This window comes from Plectropomus leopardus, chromosome 18 (genome assembly GCF_008729295.1).
Source record: "Plectropomus leopardus isolate mb chromosome 18, YSFRI_Pleo_2.0, whole genome shotgun sequence".
NCBI lineage: Eukaryota > Metazoa > Chordata > Actinopteri > Perciformes > Serranidae > Plectropomus > Plectropomus leopardus.
In genome coordinates this window covers 12,674,766-12,700,781 of record NC_056480.1, presented here as the reverse complement: position 1 = coordinate 12,700,781, position 26,016 = coordinate 12,674,766, and the positions used below count along the sequence as shown (strand labels likewise).

Below are 26,016 nucleotides of genomic sequence, written 5' to 3'. Positions count from 1 at the left end.
CACTGCCAGCTTGTGGTGCTTTCTTTACACCCTGTGCAGCGATGATGTCGTGTAGATCTACAGAGGAGTTCAAGCCCAGCCACACCTCAAAAAGTGACGCAGCAACACTCATTTTTGTGAAATAGGTGTTGTTATAAGTTTTTTTTCACTCCTATCTTTGAAATGGAATACCATAGGAGCTCCCTTAATTTACCACAAAGTTAAAGACAAAAAATAGCAACGTATACTGTAACAATGAACACCCAACAAATAAAAACAATAGCAGTAGTCAGTAGTAAGTAGTAGTAGTAGTACCAAATCAGCAGATTGTACAAAATTCAAAGCAAAGGTGCAGTCAGAGAGAAACACTATCCAACATGAGCTTATCTCAGAATCACAAACAGTAGTATCCGAGTACTGTAATCATGTAGGAACAACACTCCTTCTTTAGCCTAACACACTGTGGTGGAGGAAAAGGCTTATGAGAACTTGAGACTGCTAATAAAGTTAATAAAGTGTGCTATTTAAATATACTTATAAAGTGCATGATGGTTACGTAGGTAGTGGAATGTCAAGTTTTCAAATCATTTCTTATTCTAATAAATAACCCTTGGTTCCCTCCTCTTTTATAAATCATAGATAATGTTAATAACACAAAGACAGGAGTGGAATCGACTTATTAGTGTAAATGATAATGGAAATGATGCCATTTCAGTACTGTCGAGAGAAAACCATTCCAATAATAAACGCGTGGCAGGAAAACAAAGCAGTTTGATGACTTTTTAAGTTAACTTGACTGATAATATATGCTAATTATTTGTTTTTTAAGCCGATTACTCATAAATAACACTTACATTTGAAGGTTATCTTGAGGTATCAAATATTGTTTTCCTATAATCAGCCTATAAATGTGTCTTTTTAGAATTAACAAAGAGGTATGTTGTATAATGGCAAAAATAACTGAGCAGTGGGACTAGTTTCCAATTATCGAACTTCAATATTTTTGGAATACTTTTTAAAATACATCCATAGAATCGCCAATACTGTTATTTTGCTAAATGAGGAAAAACTGCAGCATAACACATTCATAATCTTTAAACTAAAGATTGAAAATATCTGTAGGAATGCATTGTAGCCAAAAACCTTTGGCACAGACACTGCAAGACTTCAAACAGTGAAAGTGAAATTGAAATAAGAAGTTAAGCAGTGACTTTGGGATGAAATGAAAAATACAATTAAGCAGAGCAAAAACATGATTTGCTATCTCGGCAACATCTGGATAGCAAATCTGTCGGTCTGTTAGCTCGAGATAAGAGGCCTTAAAAATGTATCAGCAACGACGGCTGCTTCGAGAGAGTGGTAGAGATAAAATGATCAGCATCACCTAAAAGGGTGTTAACATACTCGCCTACAAATACATGAAGGGGACAAAGGAAGAGAGCCGGATAGTCAGAGTTGCAGCCGCTCGATCAAACGTTTAACTTGGTTTTCATCTGAAAAGCAGTTGATTTAAACTTTTAGAGCCCCTGACTGGTTTTACTTTGACTGGACAAATATACGGAGGCAACACTGCATTCAGCAAGAGAGAGAAAAAAAGTGTTACCACACAATCAGTACAAGATCCATATCTCAAAATTATGAGGATATTATGAGACCATTTCAAGAAAATGTACTCAAAAATATTAGTCCTTTAAGTTTTAGTTAAGAGACACATATCTCAAAATTACGAATTACAGACGTTCAAACTATGAAATAGTTTTCTTGTGAGTAATAAACAACGGGAAAGTTATTACATTTATTTATTTTTATTACAATAAATGCAAACATATGGCTTTCTTGTAATTTCAAGCTAATAACTTGTCATTTCTGTAATAATGTAATACATAATGTGTAACTGTGAGATATGTGAGAAATTTTAAAGTTATTTTACGAGCGATATATTTTATAACTATGGGATGTTTTCTCGTAGTTATTAGATAGAAATCGTGACACTTTCTAACTTGAAATAACATCACAAAATGTTAATCTCATAATTATATAGCTTTCTTGTAATTATTTTAACAGATGTTGATCTTAAAATGGTCTTTTTATAATGACTTGATACACAACTTGTATTTATGAGACAATTTTCTTGGAATTACAAGGTCCTACTGATTATAGTTAATTGTTATTATATTAGCTGTCTTGTAATAAGGAGATTTTGAAGGGATTTAGTAATTATACAATGGTTTTCTAGTAATTTGCGAGATACAGATCCTTTAATTACGTTTAAATTACAGATGTCATAAATCAATGTGCAAATCATTTAACTATCCTTAAATGACAGTATTTCTGTAAATACAAGATAGAGATCATTTATTTCAGAATCTTACTGCAATTATGACATATGGATCTCATATTATGAGATTTTATATTGTGCTAATAAACATAAATCTTGTGATTGTGTGACAATTGTCAAGTATCTTAAAATCATGACACCAAAAGTCATACTTACTAGATATTTTTTTCTTTGCTGAATGCAATGTGCTTCCACAAGAAACATCATTTTCCTCTCTTTCTGTGAATTTCTTCTAGCATTGACGTTGGAAGTAAACGCCGCCGTATCGTGGCAGCGGCAGCTTGTTAGACACTGCAGGTGGAGCAGAAGGTGAAACACAGTGAACCATCTGAGGCCAGTTTTCAGAGGCCGAGTCAGAGCAGGTAAGGAGGACAGAGGTGGGATTACTCAGCAGGCTGCGGGATGTTGAACGGCTTGGTCATCCCTCTGATAGAAGTGGTGTTCCCTCCACAGTCCACGTACTGGTACATCTCCTGCGACACCTGCTCGGCGTGACCGAAGTACACCGTGGTGATGGTCACTCTGCAGAGGGCGGAGAGGAACGAGGTGAAGTCAAAAACACACACAACACACGGAGAGCACAGATGTTTAGATTGATAATAGCATAACTGACAGTGGATCAAGACAACTCACTGCATCATGACGACAATGTTGTGGACTTTGATGGTTTGCAGGGTGCAGTAGTCACTGAAAAATAAAACCAATGTTGGTAAATGTGTATATTGGATAAACTGTCTCTAATATTTTAATTTTATTCTACTCTAATACATCCATTTAAATTTCAGTGTATATGTTCAATGTAGAGTAGCATGAAGGGACCACCACTTGCATTTCATTAGGCGGGTTTCCATTAACCCTTAAATTGCGCAAATTGAAATTGCGAATATAAAAAACACCTGATGGAAATGCGTCTAAAACTTCCATTTACTGCAAAAAAAGTTTTTATGCTCGCATGAGGTGGTATATCGTGTAATTCTATATAGCAATATTTTGCAAAACTGCAATGGAAACACTTTTGTCGCTTTTACAGGTCACATGATGCACAGCACAGTGTCGGCAGGAACTGGCTCCCTCGGGAGCAGCAGGCGCTAAAAGAGGAGTCACATAACTCTTCAAAAGTTGAGCTGATCATCTGGAGTTTTGAATCCACAATTGCTCTGTCAAATCGTGGACTATCACGTCCCAGAATCCCTCATATGTGGCCCCTCTCATGTATACGGGGCTTGGCTTTTTATAATCGCTCGCATAACACGCCTACGTCGCCTTCGATTGGAAATAATGTCGGCTAGTGCGGTAGCTGCAATACAAAAACTCCTGCTAATGTTTTGAATATCCATCGCCATGCTTCTTGGAATGTTATCGTGAGAGGAGAAGTCGAATAACATCACTCAGTGGAAAAGCAGTCATCTGCCTATTGTGTTTTATCGACATTTTGAAAATTTTGGGCAAATCTGTAACTTTGTAACAGTACTTACTACATGTAGCTCATCTCGTCGGCGATGAGGGTGGGCACCATGTAATCAATCTGAAAACACACACAGTGAAAAGTGGGAGTTGTACCAACGCAGACACACGATAAAGTGGTGAACTGACGCTGAACTGTACCTGTTTCATGTCCAGAGGGCTGATGGCAGTGATGTTACTGATGCGAGATTTACCGATCACAGTCTTGGCGAACTGCACCTGAGCTGTGATGTTGGCCACCTCCACTGAGTAGTAGTTGTTGTTGGTGATACTGAGAGTGTTCTGGGAGAGAACCAGCATCGGAAGAGATTAGTTTTGTCAGTACGTTTTATACTTTCCATTATATGTTTCCATTTCACATATTACCATGAAAACACTGTATTTAACCATGTGAAACGTGAGTAAAATGGCTTGCTTCCCTTCAAAAACATAGGAGGACAGCATTGAGCAACTTAACAAGAAATGCCCCCAAAATTAGCAAGAAAATGATCTGAAAATAATCAGAAATATTTGCAGGATATTGGTTAAGGGTTACATGAAAATTCTCTTTTGATAAGCACAAAGGGAGAAAAGTTCAAAAAAACAACAACAAACAAGAAAATGATCTTAAAATTTGCTAAAATTCATTAATCTTTTTCAGTAACATCCTTTTAGGTGTATATTTATACAAAATATGAATATAGTTTTCTAGACATTTTTCCCGAGTTTTTTGTCAATGTGTAATAATCCCCCTTGCTAATTTTCAGCTCATGTTTTGGTCACATTTGACCAGTTTTGCAAACATCATATTATCAGATAACAAAAAAAAAAGTTTTTTTTTCTTTTCTTTTTTTTTACATCAGTTCAACAAGGCCCAACGCATCAAAAACAACACCCACTAACACCAAATTACAACACCAGCTCCTGTCAGAATGAGCCTCTCAGAGACACGCTGCTGACATCTACTGGATCTGAGCAGAAACAACATAGAAACCCAAAACTAATCGTCTATCCTCAGGGGGACAGCAAAAACAGCTTTGGAAATTATGCTCTTGTGCAGGGAGGATTTTTAATAATGGATACTGGCAATAAATGTCTACTTACTTCTCATGAAAACACCAAACACGGTTTATAAACCTTAAGTAGTGTAACACATTGATGTGGAATACCTTTCTACCATCCTCTCTGGTTACTGCATTTGCTATATTTATATTTATCTCCACGATTTACCTCCATGGTTTACACAAATGCAAACAACCTTTTTTTCCTAAACTACAACATTAGCCATATCCCTTTTTTTGCTGCATTCTTTCGTTTTTAGACTAAAGCTAAAGCTCACCGTGATGTTAAGATAGACGCTGCGTTTCTCTTGGTCGTAGCTGACGAACACGGACTTCACCCCGATGTAGGATACATCGATTGAGCGAGGGAAGAGGAAGAAAACGGCCAGACTGGACAGCAGCAGGCAGAGCACCACTGACGCGGTTACATACAACTTCCTGAGGAGACAAGACAACCACATGATTTAATACTTAACACAAAACGCAAACGTATAAATGTGACTGATATGTTATGTCTATGTTTTGTCTTTTGAAATTATTTTGTGACTTTGCTGAAGTCAACATTTGTGTTGCTGCTCTGGCAATATTTACTTAAATTCAATTCTGACTCTGTTCTGAATTCATTCCTTTTTCAAATACATATTTTTGGTAAAAAGCAGCTGTTTAGTAATGAAAAAATAGTGATAAGAGTATCGTTAAAGAACCAAACTGATTAGGAGCAGTAGTATCCATAAACTCCTAATGGCACCCATCCCGAGTGCTCAACGACCATTACTGGCTACTTGCTCTAAAGCCAGAAACTCTGCAAAACTACAATGACCACCTTGCGAATCCAGTTTTACATCCGTGTCTGTCCAGACTCATATGTAGTCACGACAGCTGACAATGCTTCAAATGATGCTACGAAAAAACTTGCTTATTCCAAAACACAGATGTTTCAGACGTATCTTCGACAGAGCAGCAAAGAAAATCTTGACCATCAGTTTCAAATGAGTTTGACTCGTCATAATTAGCTTCTAACTTCTTGAGTTATGGCCAAAATGGCGGAGGTAAAAAAAATACAGGTTACATAGATAAACAACTACCTATAGTGTATGTTATCAAAGAACCCTGTAATGTCACAAAAAGGTTTCCAAACAAAAGTTATTTTTGAGTATCTTTGCTAAAGTTTCATAAACTTCTATATTTAATTCAACTTCTAATAGAAAACTTAAGTGCAGTTAATGTAAAGATGTAACTGTTCAGGCCTTCAACACTTTTGGTGGCTCTATCTAGAGGACACCCAAAGATAAAAGTACTTACGTCCTCCTGGGTCGCAGCCTTTGGTCGCTGTACGGAATCAATGCCACAAGCTGATTTTCTTGTCCTGAAACACAGACAATAGTTAATCATGAGTGACTGTCAGCTGTCCTGAAATCTAAGTCTGTGTTGAAACAAGGGTTGGAAATGGACTTTTTTGTCCACCTGCGACTGTGGCTGGTGGACTCTTAAAAAATCTACCAGCCACTCAATAGATTACCATTGCTTTTTAGGCTGGTGAGTGAAGCATATCGAGCAGCCACTTGTATATTTTACCAGCATTTAGCCTGTGGCAGGTGTTACTTTCCAACCGTTACATCATGGTTTGCCTTGTTTCATTTACGATTATTACTAGATATTGTAAAACCATGTGTCAATGTAGGACGGCTAACTTTTTAGCCTTCAGCGTGGCGCTCTCTAACATACTGACTTCCCCCACTCTAAATGTTTTCACGGCGGTGTTACCTCTGGGGATCCTCCCAGTGCCCTGACATGTGGGACACGTCACACTGTCCCGTCCTGTGAACTCCACATAAGGAAACTGGGACACATCGCCACCCTTTCCGTCCTCAGTGTGGGTGTCCTCCAGAGGAGAAGTCAGGCTGTCCTGACCCTCATCGTGGCCTGTCTGCTTGGTGAGGTGGGAAAAAGACTTCCCCATAGTCACACCTGGAAGGCAAACACAAGGACAGTCTGTGATTGATGGATGGGTCTGTCCATGTTGACTTATTTGCTCTGAGTCCATGTCTGAAGGTGCGTTCTATTTGCACTAGGAATTACCAAGATCCATATAAAAATGTAAACTGCAACACCCCTACAAAGTTGGATTTCTGATCCACAAAGTCAGAGGAGCGTAACAAATCCCAACCTCATGGAGGGTGGATGAGCTTGCATGATCCAACAAATCTAACAACTGTAGGAAACTGCAAAAAAAAGCTAATTTTGATGCAAAGAAGCAAAATTACAAGTGGTTCTAGCCGTTCTACTTTTCCGTATTTTGACATGATAAATTACATGTTAGGGCACATTGACTGGAGTATGCACAGGTGCATGCAAATGGGAGTGTTATTTCACTCCTCATTTTCATTAACCATGTAAATAGCTAAGTAGGAATATTGTCTTTTATGGAGTAAGGGCAAAAACCAGACTATATAGTGCATGTTAGCACACTCACTGTTTTGGGAACTTCTCCGCAGTGCATCCGTACTGCCTGCACTGTCTATATTCACATCCCTGGTTTAGTGCAATTATCAATAATATTACATAAGATTCCTTATTTTTAATGTTTTAAAAATTCATGGAAGACAGTCAACAGGCTCAGACAACCAGATAGAAAATGGTATCAAATGACGTGTGGAAATAACAATTTGAAACCTGAATTCACAACAGTTTTCTCAAGCTGCATTCAGACATCTGTCACAAGCTTTTTAACCCTTGGCATCCTTAGCAAACTCGTTTGATTTCTAGGGGAGTAAAGGCAATGACCAACTCGACAAGAAATGTCCCGCAAAATGCAGGAAATGAGTAAAAGGTGACAAGAAAATGATGCGAAAATTAGTCATAAAAAGGGTTAAGTCATTAGATATTTTTAACGAGAAAAAAAATCCATAAAACATCATTTTTTAATTGTTATGATTTTATATTAATAAATTTCAAATTATGATGCAGAAAAAATGTATTTGTATATGTATTATTTTCAACACCTTTATTTATTTATTTAGTTTGTATACTTTCCTTGTTTACTTATTTCCAGGAAATTTTCTTCCGACTTTTTTCTTAAATTTCTTGGTAATTTTGGGGCCATGTCTCGTAAAAGAAATCTCGTCTAAACGCTGTTAGCAACATCCAAACTGAAGCCAATTTATTATTTTAAGTGCATTATTTAGCAGGCTAACGCTAACGTTAATACCGCTAACATTATCGTTAGCTTAGTTAAGGCCTGTGTATTTTGTGTTAAAACCTGTGACCTGACAAGCCAAGAAGGCGGTTTACCTTTGTAACTTCAGCTGAAAGCGACGGTCACTGTCGGTGTAGCGACAAACTTTATATATATCACCAAAGTGGAGCTGCAAGCTGTCAAAATGCCTCCTTAAATCACAACCACAGCGAGATGACTTTAGCTAGCTAAGACTAGCTGACAGCTAACAAATTAGCCGTGGCGACAGCTAGCGTTAACTCACCCGGACAGTTTCACAGCAACCACAGCCTATTTATCAAACATTAATACGCGATACGCTGCACAAACACATACTTTCAGTGAAAAAGGACCAGAAATGATTACCTGGACGCGACTCTTTGTTTGACTGTACAGGATTACTGCTGCTAGTGGGTCTTGTAGTTTTGTTTATCCTGTGAAAAACAGACATGCGCGCGTGTGATACATTCAAAACAACGGGACAGATCAGCGTCTGTGCGCTGCCAGGAAATAAGTATTAAAACGTGCACTTAGACTGATATCGATTATTTGTGATAGATAGATAGATAGATCGATAGATAGATAAATAGAATTAGGTCAACTTAATTATTTAAACTTAAGATATTTGCACTGCAACTCTACTGAAAATGTACAATCCCTCCATTGCAACTTTTGTAACATACTTTTTGTGTCCTTATTATTCTATTTTGTCATTTGATATATTTAAATTGCTTCTATATTTTTCATTTTATGTTCTATTCTATTTAATGTCACTATTTTATTCTTCCTTTATGTTAACTGTTTTGCACCAAAAGTCATATTCCTTGTATATATGTAAATGTAGTTGGCAATAAAACTAGATTCTGATTCTGATATATAGATACACAGATAGCTAGATAGAGTTCATAATTGCATTAACAATGAAGAAATAGACATATATTCTATGTTTACTCACAAAATATAATCATTATCTGGTTGCAAGAAGTTCTAACCATTGTAACAGCTTCTACGGCTGCTAAATCTAACGCTATCTACCAGAAATACTCACACTATGTTACTGTTACTGCTGTTACTATTACCATTGTGTGATGTTGTGTTTCCAACATAGGGAATTATAAGTTTCCTGCTATTTTTCCTGTTTTGGTTATTTCAGAAAACTGTAAATTACAAATTATTTATTCGTTATGTTATTATTTTGAATGTAATCAAATGTGAATATATTGTGTCTAAATCTCATAGTCATGTGCCAATTATGTATGTATTTATATATTATTGATTGAATACTCACCCTTTGTAAAAGGATCAGTGTTGTTTGTTTTGTTAGCCCGAAAGTTACATGGTTGCTGCCACTGGCTGACTGATTACACTCCATTATACAACAGTTATTTCCGACTAAGCAATTCGATTGATGGTATTTTCATGCCATATATGCCACATACTATTTTTTGACGTTTTCTTCCATCTTGCAATACCTTACTATTGTATGACGTTTTGGACGACATATCAAAGTGTGCCTTTTATTCTTTTTTAAACAAAATACTCCACCATACCGATTTAAATATGTAAAATATAAAATAAAAATGTTTCTTACTTAAGGTACTGAAAAAAGCTGTCAAAAAAACATGACTTTCAAATATTTCTCTTGTTTATTATCAGCCATTAGTCAAATACATATAAACAAATAGTAGGAAAAGGACAGAGTTCTTCAGCGACTTTGCTTTTTACAAGGTTTTCAATATCGCTTTGAGCACACCCACATTCACGCCCCCATTTTTTTTTTCTTTTTGCATAACATCTTGTGCAGTAAAAAAGGAAACACAATATGGTACATAAACAATAAATTAAAAAAAGAAATATTTAGCACTATATTTACAACTCATATTCCAAGAGATATAAATTAAACATTCCATCAACTTACTAGCAACAAACTCCACAGAATAATAAACTGCCATTCTCTGGCAATGATGTGATGTCTCAAACTTATAAATAATGTTCAGTTCATTTTGCGTGGCTGGACTTTTAGCTTCAAAATACATGTCAATGAATACAGATATTACTCCTGATCTGAATTCCCATCAACAGAAAAGCTTCTGGAAAGGATCTGACAGAGCTTTTTGTTTCCTGGTGCAGCATACAGCATTACAGACTGGTTTAAAGGGCAGTCTAAGTAAATAGAAAGAGACGGGAAATCTTATGAGACCTATATAAATTTAAAATGAGTAAAAAGTCAAAATCATCTTTTGGCTAATAATAATTTCAATTTATATTTGCAGATTTGATATTTATTGGCCAAAAAAAAAAAAGAAAAAAGAAAAAAGAAATGACTAATTAACATTTGTGACCAAAAGCTTGATGGCTTATTATGGATACACATTTAAAAATTAATCTGTAAAGCATAAATACAATATCAGTATTGATAAACCATTTTGGCTGTATACTTTGTAAGAAAGTGGAGTACAAATCAATTTTCTTCTTCCAGTATCACAGCTAAAGGGTTTCATAATGGAAGGGATTTATACGCATCTTCTGCAGTCTGAGTTGTATTGGCCATTAATATTTTACCAAACAAAAAGGTTGTGATCTTAAGCCACAGTCAAACAATCGTCAGAGAACAACTGAACTCAGGCAGAGTTTGGGACGAGAAGCTGTACATACTAGAAAGGTAAAGTTGATACCACCGAAAAAATCCCTATTTACATCGAGTCCCATCGTATCACACATAAGAGGTAATAGAAGAAAAATATTAACAAACATTGGTGAGTTCTGTTTGCAAAAAAGTCTACTTTTGTACATTTCTAGCACAAGACTGTACACCATCTTGTATTGAGAGAGGCAGTTTCCTATGGCAAAGCTAGACATAAGTACATATCATGCTGCACTAATATAGTGCAAAAATTATGCCTGAAAACGGAGAAGGGAGAGGCAGGCAGAAGTGATGGGGGCCCTGGGAATCATTACGCTCTTGTTCTCTGGTTTTCTTTTCTTAGGACATGGACCACAAGCGCATTTGAATGTTCTTAATGGGACAAAGAAGTGCCCTTAGAAGATGATCACACTCAGCTGTGACAAAATGAACAAAAAGACAAATGAAGATTTGAGCTTTTACAGCAAAATCTTTGTTTCGGGGCGACCCTCTCCAGTGACCGTGATTTGGATGTTACCGGCAGTAGTAGATGGCAAAGAAGCGAAGGCAAACTTGCAGAAGAAGATAAAGAATTCATGAAGGCTCTTGTGAAACAAAGTATCAAAATGGAAATTACAAAAGAGGACAAGAACATCAAGGCTGCTAATGGACATGGATTCTGCTTCTGGAACTTTGAGGTTTATATTTCTGTCAGAATCATCTTTCCAACGTGTCCACGTGAAGTGAAAAATGCCCAGCGGCAGCCCTGACATCAAGGGTTTCCAAAGCAACCCCGTGTGTCCTGCAGTAGGACAAATGTCTGTAGGTCAGTGTGGTCAGCAGGAAGACTTCTACATGTCGGCGTCTCCATCATAGGCCAGAGTCAGCGGCTTCAGTCTGTTGTTCATCTGCCTTCGCTGCGGCTTCTTTGGCTTTTTGCTACGGAGTAAACAGGGAGAACATAGTTTAGAGAATCTGACCACAATTGTAACTTTGCTTTTCAGTGACAGATTACCCTTTAATTAAAAAAAAAAATACATTTTTATCTTTTTTACCAGTGTGCTATATATCAGTCTATTCGACTGAGCAAAATTTTCAATGCAACACTTTTGTTTTTATTTCTATTTTTAACAGGATTAAGTTTAAGATGTAATAATAACAATTTAAGACTTTGCAATGCACTCATTATTATTATTATTATTATTATTTTAAAATCCATACTGGAGAGCTCTTTCCGTTTTCCAAAACCTTCAGGTTTGGGATATCAACATGCTTATTAAACTGTAACATTGCACAGATGTGCCTTGTGATGGTCACACTAAAATGCTCTTAAATATGCAGTTTGAACACATAACACAATACCACACATGTAGCAAAAGTTTTAAGGGAGCGTGCCATTGGTATGCTGAATATTCATTCCACGACCATAAACCGTCTCCTCTGTTGTTCCTGTGAATTTGGCAATATATCCAACCAGCATCACAACCGCAAACCACATGTAACCCCACCAGCTTAGGACCTCTACAGCCAGCATCCTTAAGTTCCAGATCATATGAGACCAGCAACCCAGACAGCTGCAATAAATAGTTTAAATTACTGTTGTCATTGTAACAGACTTGTGTGGCTGTGAGGCCTGTTTATATACTGCCAAATTCAAAGAGATACATTAGAGACAGCTCATGGTAGTGGCATGAACACTCAGCTCAGGGGCAACAGATCTGGTGGACATTCCCGCAGTCAGCATGCCAATGGCACCTCCCTCCAAACTATACTTGCTACTTCCTTCTGTGTAGTGATACATTTGGTGAGTGTAGTTCAGTTGGGAGAAAATAGTTCCCACATGAAACTGCTCACATCTGCCTACAAGGTCTGACTGACTTCGTGTAAATATCCAATGTGTATGGATGACCACAAGATGGCAGCAGAAGAAAGATTTTAAAATTATGTCTGACCCACTCAGGGCATTCGCCAATATTAAGGAAACTAAGGTCATATACATATATTTTTTTTCTGTAAATTGGAGTTTTAACCTGGGAGGATTCTACCGCCTACAGCTAAAACTACTACAAAGAGTGAGTATTAAATCAATAATATATAAATACATACATAACTGGCACATCCCATGAGTTTTAGACACAATATATTAAAATCTGATTACATTTAAAATAAGAAAATAATAATTAAATAAATAAATAATTTGTAATTTACAGTTTTTTGAACCAAATGTAGTGGGGAAATTATAAATACCCATGTTGGAAACACAACATCACACAATGGTAATAGTAACAGCAGTAACATAGTGTGAGTATTTCTGGTAGTTTAGCGTTAGATTTAGCAGCCGTAGAAGCAGTTACAATGTTTCTCAATAAAGAGTTAAACTACATGTTGCCTTAGAACTTCTTACAACCAGACAAGGATTAGATTTTGTGAGTAAACATAGAATATATGTCAATTTCTTCATTGTTAATGCAATTATGAATTCTATCTATCTATCTATCTATGTATCCATCCATCCATCCATCCTTCCGTCTATCTAAAAACCTTAAATTGTTAACTTCACTCCTTTTGAAAGAATAGGTAAGTGCTCTGGGAAAGGAATTTGTTTTTTTTCTAGTAAAATCTATCAATTATTCAAACTATCAAAGAAGCAAAACTGTAAAATGCAGTGTGCAGTTTGCATGCACAGTAAAACCCTGCAGTTATGTGGTGTGTCTGACGGAAGACAAACTGCTCACCTCCAGGAAGTAACACACTGCAATGAGTGAAAAGGCACTGGATGTGATTGGGCACATATGAATGTCAGGCGCAGTGAGGTAGAGGAAGGTGAGATGAGGCCCTGACTAAGTGATGAGAGTCTCAAAGTGCGGTGGTGGGGGTGGCAGTGACTGCTGCTGTGGTTGTTGTGATGGTTGAGGCTGTTGAAGCAGTGCCTCATATTGCTGCTGCTGCTGTTGATGATGTTGTTGTTGTTGTTCTTGTTGGAGTTGGCTGTGCCGTTGTAACTCGTCTTGCTCTAGTTTCTGGCAGGCAGGACAGGTGTAAGGCACTGTGTAGCCGTTTGGGTCCGTCCAGTAAACCCCATCTGAGGGGGACTTGGAGTTCGACTTGCAGCAAAGGCAACAACCACAATAACTGAGCAGCGAGAGTGAGGGTGAATGTGGAGAGAGAAAGACAATAAAGGAAGGGACAAATGATGAGGGAACTCAAAGTAAAATGAAAAATGAAATGAACTGAATGAATGACAAAAACATAACCAGTGATGTAATGGAGGTTGCACCAGGGTTAAATCTTTAATCCACCTTGATAAGCAGGGATAAATTATGTGTGGCTGTGTATTTATCAATTTAGACTACCCACTGCCTGCATTTTCTTCTTATTTTGCTGTGCTCAGGATGTTCCGATACAGTGCATAGGTGCAACCTGGTCTCACTCCCAAATACCAAAACTTGGTCAGTGGCTCTTGGCATCAGCCATCGACGCAACAATACACCCTCAGCAGCAGCTGAGACGCACCAGGCGGTGGGATTCTGCAGGCAACTACCCTAGTTTAAATAGCAATAGAGTTCACATAGGGCGGGTGGGAGCTGAGGCGAATTGGTCAAACAAACTCGGGACTTTCACCTGAGAAACTGCTGTTTGTGTACTATGTGAAACCAAAAGTGAATGAATTACTTTTAACTACATTTATGCAGGAAACAGTCAATTTTGATAGACATTTGTAACTGAAAGAATTAACTTCGCCACCTGACAAAATGACCTATGGCTCCTTTAACTACATTTATATGGAAAGTAGTACATTCTGATAGATATTTGTAGCTATCAGAATGACCTATGCCACATTTAACTGCATTTATACAGGAAAGACTATATTCTTATACACATTTGTGGCTGATAACATGACCTATGGCGCCTATCAGAATGACCTATGCCACATTTAACTACATCTATACAGGAAGCAGTCCATTTTGATAGACATTTGTATGTAAAAGAATAGAATAGAAAGAATATCTAACTAACTATATCTGAGTTGCAGATGTTTATTATAATTATTATTATTGTCATTAATATATATATAAATATAAGTGGAAATGAATGATTTTGTCGACGTTAACCATGTCTTGCTTAAACAGCTGATTTTTTCCCCCAAACAACCTCCATTACAGCGCTGGATTTGGGTGAATGATGACATGAAGGGTAACTGATGTGATGACAGACAAGACACATGGAAGAGATAAAAAGTGTTAACATGTAAGTGCTGATACGTTACCATGCTAAGTACGTCATGGAGATGATGAAGACGAGCAGAACAAACGCCCCTGCTGCTACTCCGTACACCCAGGTCTTCAGCTTCCCATCTGCACAGATAATCACACGTACTATTAATACACTGCAGGGATATGTACTGTATGACATGTCATTTCCTCATCTAATCTGAGGGGGGCAGTAGAGTTAAACACATTTTTCTGCTACACTTCAGTGAGGACATCACGGTTGGTCAGTGAATCATCAATGTAACACAAATGCACACAGATCGACCTTTAACATCAGTGTACAGCACAGAACGGAGGTGTCAGTTGTGTCATTGTACTGGAACAGCTCCATCTAAGTATATACTGTGATAAGTCAGTGTTAATGAGCACAGATAAACATATACACACAGTCAGTGTATGTTCAGTGTATATGGACTTTTAATTCTAGAGGCAGCTTGTTTTGTTTTTATTTGCTCTATTTGAAGAGATGAATATTTGATTAGAAACTTTTTAAATTAGTGTATACACTGTAAATGTACATAACACTCAGAGCTTCTCTTTTAATTTATTCTTTTTAAAGTTTTTGAATGTTAATCATTGTCCTTTTGCTCTTCTCATTTATTCCCTGGTTTATTTGCTTTATTTCTTCTTTCTTTTTTCATTTTCTGTTGTTTCTGCTGTTTTTCCTAATTTCCTCCTTTAATTTAATGCTCCTCTTTCTTTTCATTTTACTCCCCGATTTCTTGATTTCTCTCCTTTTCTGTTTTTTCTGTTCATCCGATTCCCACCTTCATTCCTTGCTCTGTCACCACCTTCTGTTTTCCTCCCTTGGTGCCTCTTCCTGCATCTATTCTTCTCTTTTGTCATTATCCTAGTTTTTCTTCCACTTCCCCTCCTTATGCATCCATTTAATTCCCATTTCTTTCTTTCCTTTTTACCCTTTTCCTGTTTTGCACCCTCCAGCTCATTTTTTTTTCCTCCCTGCCTCCTAATTCTTCATTATTGCTGTTTCTTATTGCATCATCTGTTTTTCTTTTGTTCTTTTCTCATTCTTCCTTTCCTTCGCAAATAAATTTCCTCATTTCTTTCCTTTAACCTAAGTCTTGTTGTACTTCCTGTACATTTGTCTTCACATTTTTCCATCCCCTCTGACCTTCCTTCATTTGTCATCCCCCCCCCCCACACACACACACACACACACACACACACACACACACGTCCATATCCACCTTTTATAGCTTAGTAAGCAATAATTTTCTGTTTTCAGCAATCAGCATTTTCTCCACAAAATGCACTTAATACACTGTAATTTACCTGCTCAAAGGGGTTTTCTTTGTCTGAATCTGCTCTGCTACTGTTTACATATGTGATGGTGAATTCGCCATTTACCCAAGTCTTATTTATTTTTAGCTTCATTGTGTTATCCTACAGCTCATCTTAAAAAATCCATAGTCATCAATGTCACTGCATGATAAAAACAGCAGCTCTATAGCGGGTAGCTCACAGACCGTGTGCGAGGTGTGTTACCTGGGCCGAAGGGCTGCAGGAACCAGGTGCGCCCCGCCCTGCCTGGTGTGCTGGCTGCGGGCTGGGTGGGATTGAAGGCTCTGATGGTCTTGACGTCGGCCTTGTTGTCGCCTGCAGTGGGGATCTCCAGCACTGGGATGACCGTACACTGGTCCAGCAGGCCATCTGACGTCATCACTTCAGTGTAGCCCTCCTCACAGCCACACACTCCGGCCTAACACAGGAGGAAGGAGATTTAAACACAATGATGTGGACAGATCAGCTGTATGCTTTGTATACTATTTGCAGTCACTGGAAACTTAGAGGGACAGTTCACCTTAAAACCAAAAATACACATTTTCCCTCTTACCTGTAATGTTATTTGTCAATTTAGATGTTTTGGTGTGAGTTGGTAAGTGTTGGAGATATTGGCTGCAGAGATGTTTGCTTTCTCTCCAATATACTGGAACTAGATGGCACTCGGCTTGTGGTGCTCAAAGCACCCAAAAATTACATTTGAAAAACTCAACAGCAATGCCTTTTTCCAGAAATTATGACCCCACCACTTAAAATAATCCAGAGACCTTGGTATGAGCAGTTTCACATAGGAACTGTTTTCCTATTGGTCTACACCCACCAACCGTTTTACTGTACAGTAGGATGTGTGCGCTGAGACTGCTACTTCCATGATTTTGAAAGGAAGGCACACATCTCTGCAGCTGATATCTGTAACACTTTGCAACTCATACCAAAACAGTTTATCTTGGGGTGAGCTGTGCTTTTAAAAGTTCTGTGCTATCGATAAAAACAAAACAAAACCAAACAAACAAACTTCAATTTTGTGATATAACAAGAAAGCAGACTCACTGACAAATCTTGGCCCTGTTTTTAAAAAGGGGACTGAATAGTCTAAGATCTTTTCCCAATAATGCTATAATTTACCATTTTAAGAAACATTTTCACTTTACATGTTGTAAGATTAAGGCTCTTTATAGTAAACCTCTTAAGGCTTGTGACCATTTCAAGCAAAACAACTGTAACAGCTATACTCCAATATATCACAGGTTGCGTACGTCCATCTGTTTAGTTTAGTTTAGCTTATTAGGATACCCATAAGCTACCACCATGACGTCAGCTGGTCCTTCTGGGGTCGGCACATAAATCACACAGATTAACAAACAAATACATACAATACATACATTCAAATATTACGTTGCACAAAAAAAAAAATGTTTTGTCAAATATTAGATACAACAAACAAAATAATCTGAAGACATTAAGAACTCTTAATGTTTTTTTAAACACGGCTCTAGTATTTAATTTAATAATGTGATTAGGTACAGAGTTAAAACCTGTAATAGCTCTTTAAACTACAGTAGACTTGAGGAGATTTGTCTAAGGGATAAGACATATTCTAAACTGGTCATCTTTTCAGATACTTATGCTAGCTGATGATGTACTTAGTCAATAAAATACTGTGTTGTCTTGTTACTTGAGACCTTTCTGAAGTAGATTAGTAGACTGGTTTGTAATCTGTTCTCTACAGGAGGCCATTAGAGATTACGGTACACTGGAAAACATTTGTGCCCACTGAACAATGGGGGAGCTAATCTGGCAGCTCTGTTTTTAGCAATTTTCAGTTGTTTTTCTTTATTCATTCTTTAGACATTACCCAAGGCGTGACAACACTAAAGCTTGGATAACTTGGTTCAGGGTTAGGCCAAAGAGGGAGTATTCCTTTTTCAGATCTCATTTGATTAGGTTGTAGAGGTAAAACTATTTCATATTTCATTTTAAACAGGAAGCCACACTAGAAGTTACTTCTCCTTAAATGTCATTCTCTTGTAAACAACCCTAACTTTTCTTCCCTTTTTCCACATTTTTCTTCAACGCTCCCACATCTTTCTCTTCTTTGTCACTAATACTATTTTCCTCCTTGATGTGCTCGTATTTAATTCTGTGTGTTCTATTGCTACTATGAATATTTCTTGTTTTTGGCAAATACCAAATGTATGGAAATTTACATAGCATTAGGGGCAGCTCACACCAGCAAGAAATGAAAAAACTATACCATTTGTCCTAATGGTAGAGTTCTTTATGGGTTCTCTCGATACCAGTAATTAAGACCTGACCTGGAACCTAAGTCCAAGGGTGCATCAGAATTTCTTTGGGACAGACATAAAGTTAAGGGGGAAAAATGACATGTAATGTTACCTCAACTGTGGCTGCTTTTTAATTAGTGGAGCCGCTGCCTGTGTTGATGTTGGCTGTGTTTTAGAGTACTGCAATCCAGATTTCAGGCCATTTTGTTTTACAAAGCTTAAGGCTTCAGGTTTGGTAATTGTCTAAAGTAATAAGAAATCTCTGTCTCTTTTTTATATTGGTCCAAAGCAAGCACATCACTTTAACTTTGAAAAAAAACAACCAAAACAAAAAAAGCCTTCGATATTAAAGGTGTGGATCCAGGCCAGGTCCAGATCTCTGTCAACTACAGTTAGTCTAGTGTCTGATCAGATCATATCAAAAATGGTTGACCTGTAATACTTCTACCTGATGGGCACGAGCATGGATTTCAAGCCAACTCAAGGTTTAATGCCTAAGATCCCCAAAAAATTCTTCGGGACAGACAAATCACTGCAAAAGTCATGCAGTCCGCACTAGGCTATTTGCAAGGCTGTTCAAGATTCAAGGTTTCTTACCAATGGGTAAATTTGTTGTGCAGATGGGAAATTCAGCATTTCAAAACAAGACATCACAGGAATACAGATTTAAAGGACGTTGAAACAAGATACATTAAAACAAGAATGATCTAAGATAGTATCGACATATAAAAACACAAACACTATATCTTTAACGGATCATGGAGAACCTTTGATGAAGCTATGATTGAGTAGCACAATCTCTAAAATCATCTCAGTAACAGTACTGCGGTCTGATGTTGCTGTCTGTTTTGTCAGACAGGGTTTGTGTTTGATTGTGTGGGTTTGTGCGTGCGTGTGTGTGTGTGTGTGTGTGCAGACACGCCACCCCTCCTCCACATCTCTCTCTCTCTCTGACTATATTCATCACTCTGCAGGGGGTCCCCAGCTTTCAGACAATCTCTGGAGGATAATCGGCCCCAAAAATCCCCGCCGTGCAAACAGTGGCAGAGTACGTCCAACAGCAGACAGAGCAGGAAATGAGGAAATGATCATTTACATTTCCTCAGTGGCAAACAAAGGAATAGAAGTGCAGTTCAGCACTGTGTTATAAATTTATACATATCTGGGTTCAGTCTCTGGAGGGTGCTGCTGGAATGATCATACATGCTCACTATAAACTCACTCACACTCCTCTCATCTTCCAGATATCTAGCTTCCTTCTAGCAATGACATCTCTGAGTCATACAATCACATGCTAAAACAAACTCCATTCATTTTCTGCTCTGTGGTGTTTAGTGCCTCGCGCCAAACTGTTAAAACTTTATCCTCGATCTAGGGTTGTGTATCATTTTAGGATCTGAGTGCTCTGGCTTTTGTTTTGAAAATTATAATAACACTTTTTTCAACATAAACCATTTTTGCCAAAATACACCAAACACAATGCACAACCGTAAAAATTTCTCACTACAGGCAGTCATAAAATGCTCTAAAATAACCAGTAAGCTAAGATTACACAAACATATTCTTCAACCCCAGTTTTGTTCATAGGAATTTTTGACAGGAAAATAAACACTGAAACATTTCAATTCTCGCTTTGATCAATTAATAAGAATCTCTATATCAGCACAGTCAATCAACATTCAGCTGCTTCAGCACAAAAGTATCAGTGTCGACTGTGTATATGGCTGCAGTTTTACTTTACTGCCAACACAGCTACTACAGGCATGTTAGCAGTGCTGTGCTGCTTGTGTCACTCTAATCAGCAGCAGATTCCTGACTACAGATGAAAGAGCGGAGAGCATTGGCAGGTCCCAGTTCAGCTTGACATTTCAGTCTGACAACTCTCTGAGCAAAACACTATTGATTATCTTCCTCCGCTCCCTGAGTAGCACTTTAAATTCTCCCATGGTATTCACAGTGAATTTGGAAATGGCCCAACATCAATAACTAAGGATTAAAAAAAAAAAAAAAAGCTTCAAACGTAGCATCATGGGCATCTGGTAAGAAAAATATCCTCACATATGAATAAAATATTCTTTTTGCATCAAATTCTGCAAGAGACTTTATGATTAATTAATAAGACATACTGTTGAAACAAAGCTTAAAGCGAAATATTTAATTGAACTGCTTTTGGTCTCAAAACTTCATTTCATTTGACGGACACAAGAGAATAAACTAAATATCAAATTAACTTGATCATATTAAAGCAGCCAGTCTCAGTGAGAAAGTCTAGCCACTTGTTGATCTCAACTTTGCAGTCGTATTGTGCAAATTTAAAAAAAAAAAAACAACACTAGAAAAAGGTATTATATTTATAAGTTAACCATGCAGGACTTTCAAACAAAGTTTAGACTCAACCAAAAGTAAACCCTCTTAAATGTCACTAGAAGTGTGAGGCGGCGTATTTATCAGAAAACGCCTGTATCATCTTATTTTCTTGTTATTTTTTGTGGTCGGGACATTCTGGGGCACAGCACACAACTGAGGTGGAGACTTTAATAAAAGGTAATGACCGGGTGCCAAACAGTAAGCAGCATGCAGACAAGAGGAGGTTACGAAAATCGTTGACAAAAATGCAATCATCACAAGGCGAAACACCAATCTGGGTTGGCTTTCACATTCATTGGCTATACTTTTAGCAAACAGTAATCCTCATCTTCTGCTTGGTATACTTTTAAAAGTATTTGAATGTGGCTCTTTATACCACAGATAAATGCCTATAGCACTGCCACGATCACAACCTTAAAATGCTTTTAGAAAAAAGGGATGTGAATCAGTTTCATTTAATGGAATAAGTTAGGAAACCAATTACTAATTGCAAGATATTTGCCAAAGCAACACTAAATGTAGTAAAGACTGATTAATACATTATCAAAACACATGCAATTAAGAAGAGTCAACAGCCATGCGAGCGGCTCTGTGAGAATGTACTAGGCACAATGGTGCTTTGAGCTAAATGTGAATGTCAGCATGCTAACATGCTTACAAATTGAGCAATTAATGTCACAATGTCATAATTAATATGCTAATGGTTGGCAGGTAATGTTTACCATGGTCACCATCTTATTCAGAGTTAGCATGCCAACATCAGCTAATTGGCACTAAACACATTGTTTAGCATTCCTGAGGAGAATGTCATTAGTTCTGCGGCTGTTTACTCATAAAACAAAGTCTTGAACAAATCGAGTGGCACTGGATGAAAAGTCAGGAAGTGTGCATATAGGTGTAAAGCTTTACTTTACAGTACAGATTAGGTATTTGCCTCAGTAAAATAATTCTAATTTTATAATAACTCTCATAATCTGACCATAAAAACAGTCCTCCAATATTTTATCTAAAAGCCCCTCTAAAATCTGATTGACTTGGGTGTCACATTTTTGGGTAATGTCAAGCCAATGTGCCCCGGTTTCAAAGAGTTAAAATAATGGTCAAACTAAAGCAGCAGGATCAAAGATTCCCCGACTTTCAGTCCCTAGTATTAGTCAAACTGAATTCACTTTTACCACAATGCAACCCCATCTCTCATCTAATGTCAGCTGGGCTCCATGTGACCCACTAGAGGATAACATAGTACAGCTTAAGGATGGATGGGCTTTTTTTATTTCAGTGTACTCTGAGTTACCCTGGTCAAGAGCAAGTTTTCTTGGTGTCTGTGTTGCTGCTGGGTATTTCTGGAAAAACTCATTAGCAGCTGTTGTTTAACCTCATATGTTCAGAGAGGATAATGAGACAAGATTAACAATAGGCGTCAACACCTCGGGAGTCAGATTATTGTGTTGCCTTCCCTCTCCTTTTTTTCACTTTTCTACTCATTTTTATTCATTTATTTTTTAAAGGGTTTAGGGTTATTATTATTTTTTTGCCTTTATTGGACAGGACAGAGTGACAGTGTGAAAGGGGGAGAGAGAGGGGACAACATGAAGCAAAGAGCCGTGAGCTGGAGTCAAACCCACAGCCGCTGCGGCAAGGACTTTGCCTTCATACATGGGGTGTTTGCTCTATCCACTGAGCCACCAAACACCCCTATTTGATTTTGTTTTTAAATGATAACACCACCTCAAGAATTGCAGCATGTTATTTCCATGGCCTAGGGAAGTTCATTCAATATTTGTGAACATGTGCTACTCTCTCACAAAGCCAAAAACCAGGGGAATGAGTCTCAAACTTGTGATGTCACAGGGTGCAGCAGAAAATGTACCCATATACTGAGAACGTTCCCCTTGGGTGCTGTCAGGGTCATGCATAACATCTGTCCCAATTCTTTGTACTTTATGACATCACAAATTTAGGTTTAAGAACTCTACTTTTTGGATTTAGGAGAGAGATGCTCATCAAATATTTTTAAGCTGGCTTAGACCATAAAAATAACATGTATGACTTTTGAAAATGGGTGTATTTCCCCTTTCAACTATCCAGCTTTCATCCCAACAGGGGGTCTGGTGCTCAATTTGGCCTTCAGCACACAGACACCCATGTTGGAGGTCTATAGACACAGGGCTTTGAAATGCTGATTCATTTCTAACATGGCTGAAAGAAGATGGATCGATACTTTTGTGTTGTGTTTTCACTGGAAAATGCAGTAGCTGCAGTAGGAATTCGCAGATAGCTGTGGCGAGTAATGCCAAATACTAAAATTGACATTGGCTGTTTTTTGTTAAATTCCTCTGAAGGCTCCTGAGCTCGCAACCAAAAGCAAAACATGTTTTATTCTTGAGGTATCACAGCAAACAACATTCAGCGCAGCAAAGTAGCACTGCGCGAGCTGAAGACTGGATCTGACCGTAGATATATGCATTATTTATGATCACTCTATCCACAACTCACCTCTGTGCACAGGGAGCGTGGCTTGGTGCAGGGCGGGTCACAGGACCGGTCAGCGATCGGCTTGGCTGTCAATGGGCATCCACCTGTGGAGCAAAAGGTCAAACTTATGAGTCAGATGCTGGATTACAGCTGTTGTTTCTGTCACTGTAAACTGTAAGAAACAGTGTCAGACCTTTATTTTTTGTCAATAACAATTTTAGAGTCCAGCAAGAAAAAAAAAATCTATGAGTAGAAACAATTGTAGCCCAGTTTCCTTACTGCAGCACCTCTGTTCCTGTCTCTCTTACATACTATGATATTTACCATGGTTTGTGGTACTGGAATAATTTGATAACTAACTCAGTTTGAAAAGCTCTAAAAATTCCCCTCACATCCCTAAGGCACTTTGTTTGAATTCATCTTTTGGCAGAGCATTTGCATAATCGCTGAGAGTAAAACTTGTGACCAAAACAACCATCAAATTGTTTATGTGCTGTCTTAAATCTTAGAATTACAGGTCAGTTCATAACTATGTGTCTTCTTAAAAGATAATAACAACCATAAGCCATAGAAGTCAGGCTTTAGACCTCCTCATATAATAAGAATAGCTACTGTGGATGACATTTTCAAAAAAATAAAAAAAACTGCATTCATTTTTAAATCTGTCATAGACTTTGATATATTTGATAAAAAATACAAAACAAGCTGCTTTGCTTTGGGTTTCTGCTTACAGTTTCTTAAAATCATAACTTCCTGGCAGAGCTCAGACTGTTGTTGACGATGGCTTCAAATCAAGTTCCCAAATGTTTGATAAAGGTGTTCCACAGAGATCAGTCCTGGGCCCGCTGTTATTTATTTTCTACATAAATATCATTAACTGCCCAATTCACTACTTCAGTGTGGATTTTCATACTGACAGTACCATCTCGTATGCCATTAGCTCTACTACAAACCAATGAATTTCCAGATTAAAGCCTGCTTTTGACCATCTCTAAAAGTCTTTTATGACTTTAAACTTGTTCTTCACTCCACAATGATAACTGTATACATCTAACAAGAGTGTGTGAATACAGGTCATGTACCTGCTCTAATCCATTCCCTCAATGGAAATACTGCATCATCAAAGTTCCAGGTTGACAGGGCCTGGATGACAACTTTTGCTGCTGCTACTTACTACTCTTACACCATAGAACAGTTAGTTTGATCAGAAAGTATGTCGCTCCAGCGTGTGCTACAGTACGTCGCTCCACCGTGTGCTGACTCACTGCCATGATCTCCATTGCCTTGAGTCCGCATCAGACAGTTTGTGTATGGCGGTGGCTCTCAGGGTGTAGTAAGTGTCAGACGAGTGTGACCCTGCCTCACTGCACATCCATGTAACATCTTTGACAGCTTGTTTATACCCCGTAAACAGTGGTCTACCAAAAACTGGCTGTCACAGCCGATAACCTATTTGGCTGCAGGTAGAGGGCTTTTTAAACAGGCAGAGTTTTGCTCAGGCATTTTTTGATCTATCCTACTGGTCAGAGAGGGTTTCTATGCTCTTCAAACACTGGTACAATCTATGATGACGGTAGATAACTACTGACCGTTAATATATGCTGACCTATAGTTTAGAACAGCTTTAAAGTGGAGTAATATATGAAGAATTAAAAGTCCCAGTGATGTTGTACTGTATATCAGCACTCATGAAATGCCTCTTAATCAATCAAATTATCTGGTTGGAGCTAACTGTTGTGTTATTGTGTTTTGCATACAAACTTGGTATCTAAGTGGCTGAGACATTTCGACTCCTTAGTATAGCTAGAATTGAACAATTATGACACCATATCATGGAATAGGTTCACTTTAAAACTGCCTCATATCAACTCTCAACCATAGAATACTATTGTCCCTCCCTGTATCCTGCCTACTTGAGTGAACTTCAAGACATCACCTCTGGGTTAATTCTATAGTCGTATTATTGCTATGGAATAAAGTGCCTGGGGGCAAAGGCCAGAGCTTTCATTTCCACCACTTAGTGGTATTTATTTAAACCACCACACTGACCAATGAGAGGTTACTATGTATAGTAGAGTGGGATCTTTTTAGTTTCATTTCCTTCCTGACGATGAATTCACAATTTTGTCAGTCATAGGGTTAGTATCATTTGGTAATCGGGTTCATCTGAGGTTTTTTTGAGTTTCACAGTATGTGGGGATAGGAGTGTGTATTCCCGCTGCGGGTAGAATAAGCTGGATAAGGCAGACAGACAGTACGACTGACATTGATCCAACCCGCAGACATTCAGAGAAAACATATGCCTGCAGAAACATCTATCAGAGCTTCCTGAATATTTATTAGGTGACAAGCTCAGTAAGAGAGCTCAGTATGAATATTCATGAGGGGGAACGCCACTGCTTGTGAGGAAACATTAACAAAAAAAAAAGGTGGAGTATGCCAGTCAGAGAGGCCCCACGTAGGCACAGCATCTGGAGTGGGGTGCACTGACATTCCTCGTTCACTAAAACTGAGTGTTGTATGCTCACCGAACCCAGAAATATGACATTGCTCCAGGCCTGTATGAAGAAGGAGCTGTAAATAAAAGCCAATGCCCTGACGAGTGGAAGTCATTCTTCCATATAACCCTTCAGATAAAATGCCATATCAGCTGAAAAA

General features: G+C 38.0%; 2 protein-coding genes across 2 annotated transcripts in view; both read right to left on the bottom strand.

Moving 5' to 3' along the window:
- Positions 1-2,218: 2,218 nt before the first annotated feature.
- tmem106bb (transmembrane protein 106Bb) lies at positions 2,219-8,486 on the bottom strand. The gene is made up of 8 exons (XM_042506839.1): positions 8,402-8,486; positions 6,586-6,789; positions 6,124-6,187; positions 5,100-5,259; positions 3,923-4,063; positions 3,793-3,842; positions 2,951-3,004; positions 2,219-2,839 (listed from the first exon to the last, which is right to left on the bottom strand). Exons 1-8 carry the CDS (start codon positions 8,484-8,486, stop codon positions 2,701-2,703), a joined length of 897 nt encoding a protein of 298 aa, XP_042362773.1. The 3' UTR covers positions 2,219-2,700.
- Positions 8,487-11,502: 3,016 nt separating this feature from the next.
- Positions 11,503-26,016, bottom strand: part of thsd7aa (thrombospondin, type I, domain containing 7Aa) — a 136,435-nt gene continuing 121,921 nt past the window's right edge. The window contains exons 25-28 of the mRNA XM_042506803.1: positions 23,380-23,462; positions 16,436-16,649; positions 14,926-15,013; positions 11,503-11,597 (exon numbers count right to left, since the gene is read on the bottom strand). Coding sequence (XP_042362737.1) covers positions 11,510-11,597; positions 14,926-15,013; positions 16,436-16,649; positions 23,380-23,462 — 473 coding nt within the window. The 3' untranslated portion in view covers positions 11,503-11,509. The remainder of the gene's footprint in view (positions 11,598-14,925; positions 15,014-16,435; positions 16,650-23,379; positions 23,463-26,016) is intronic.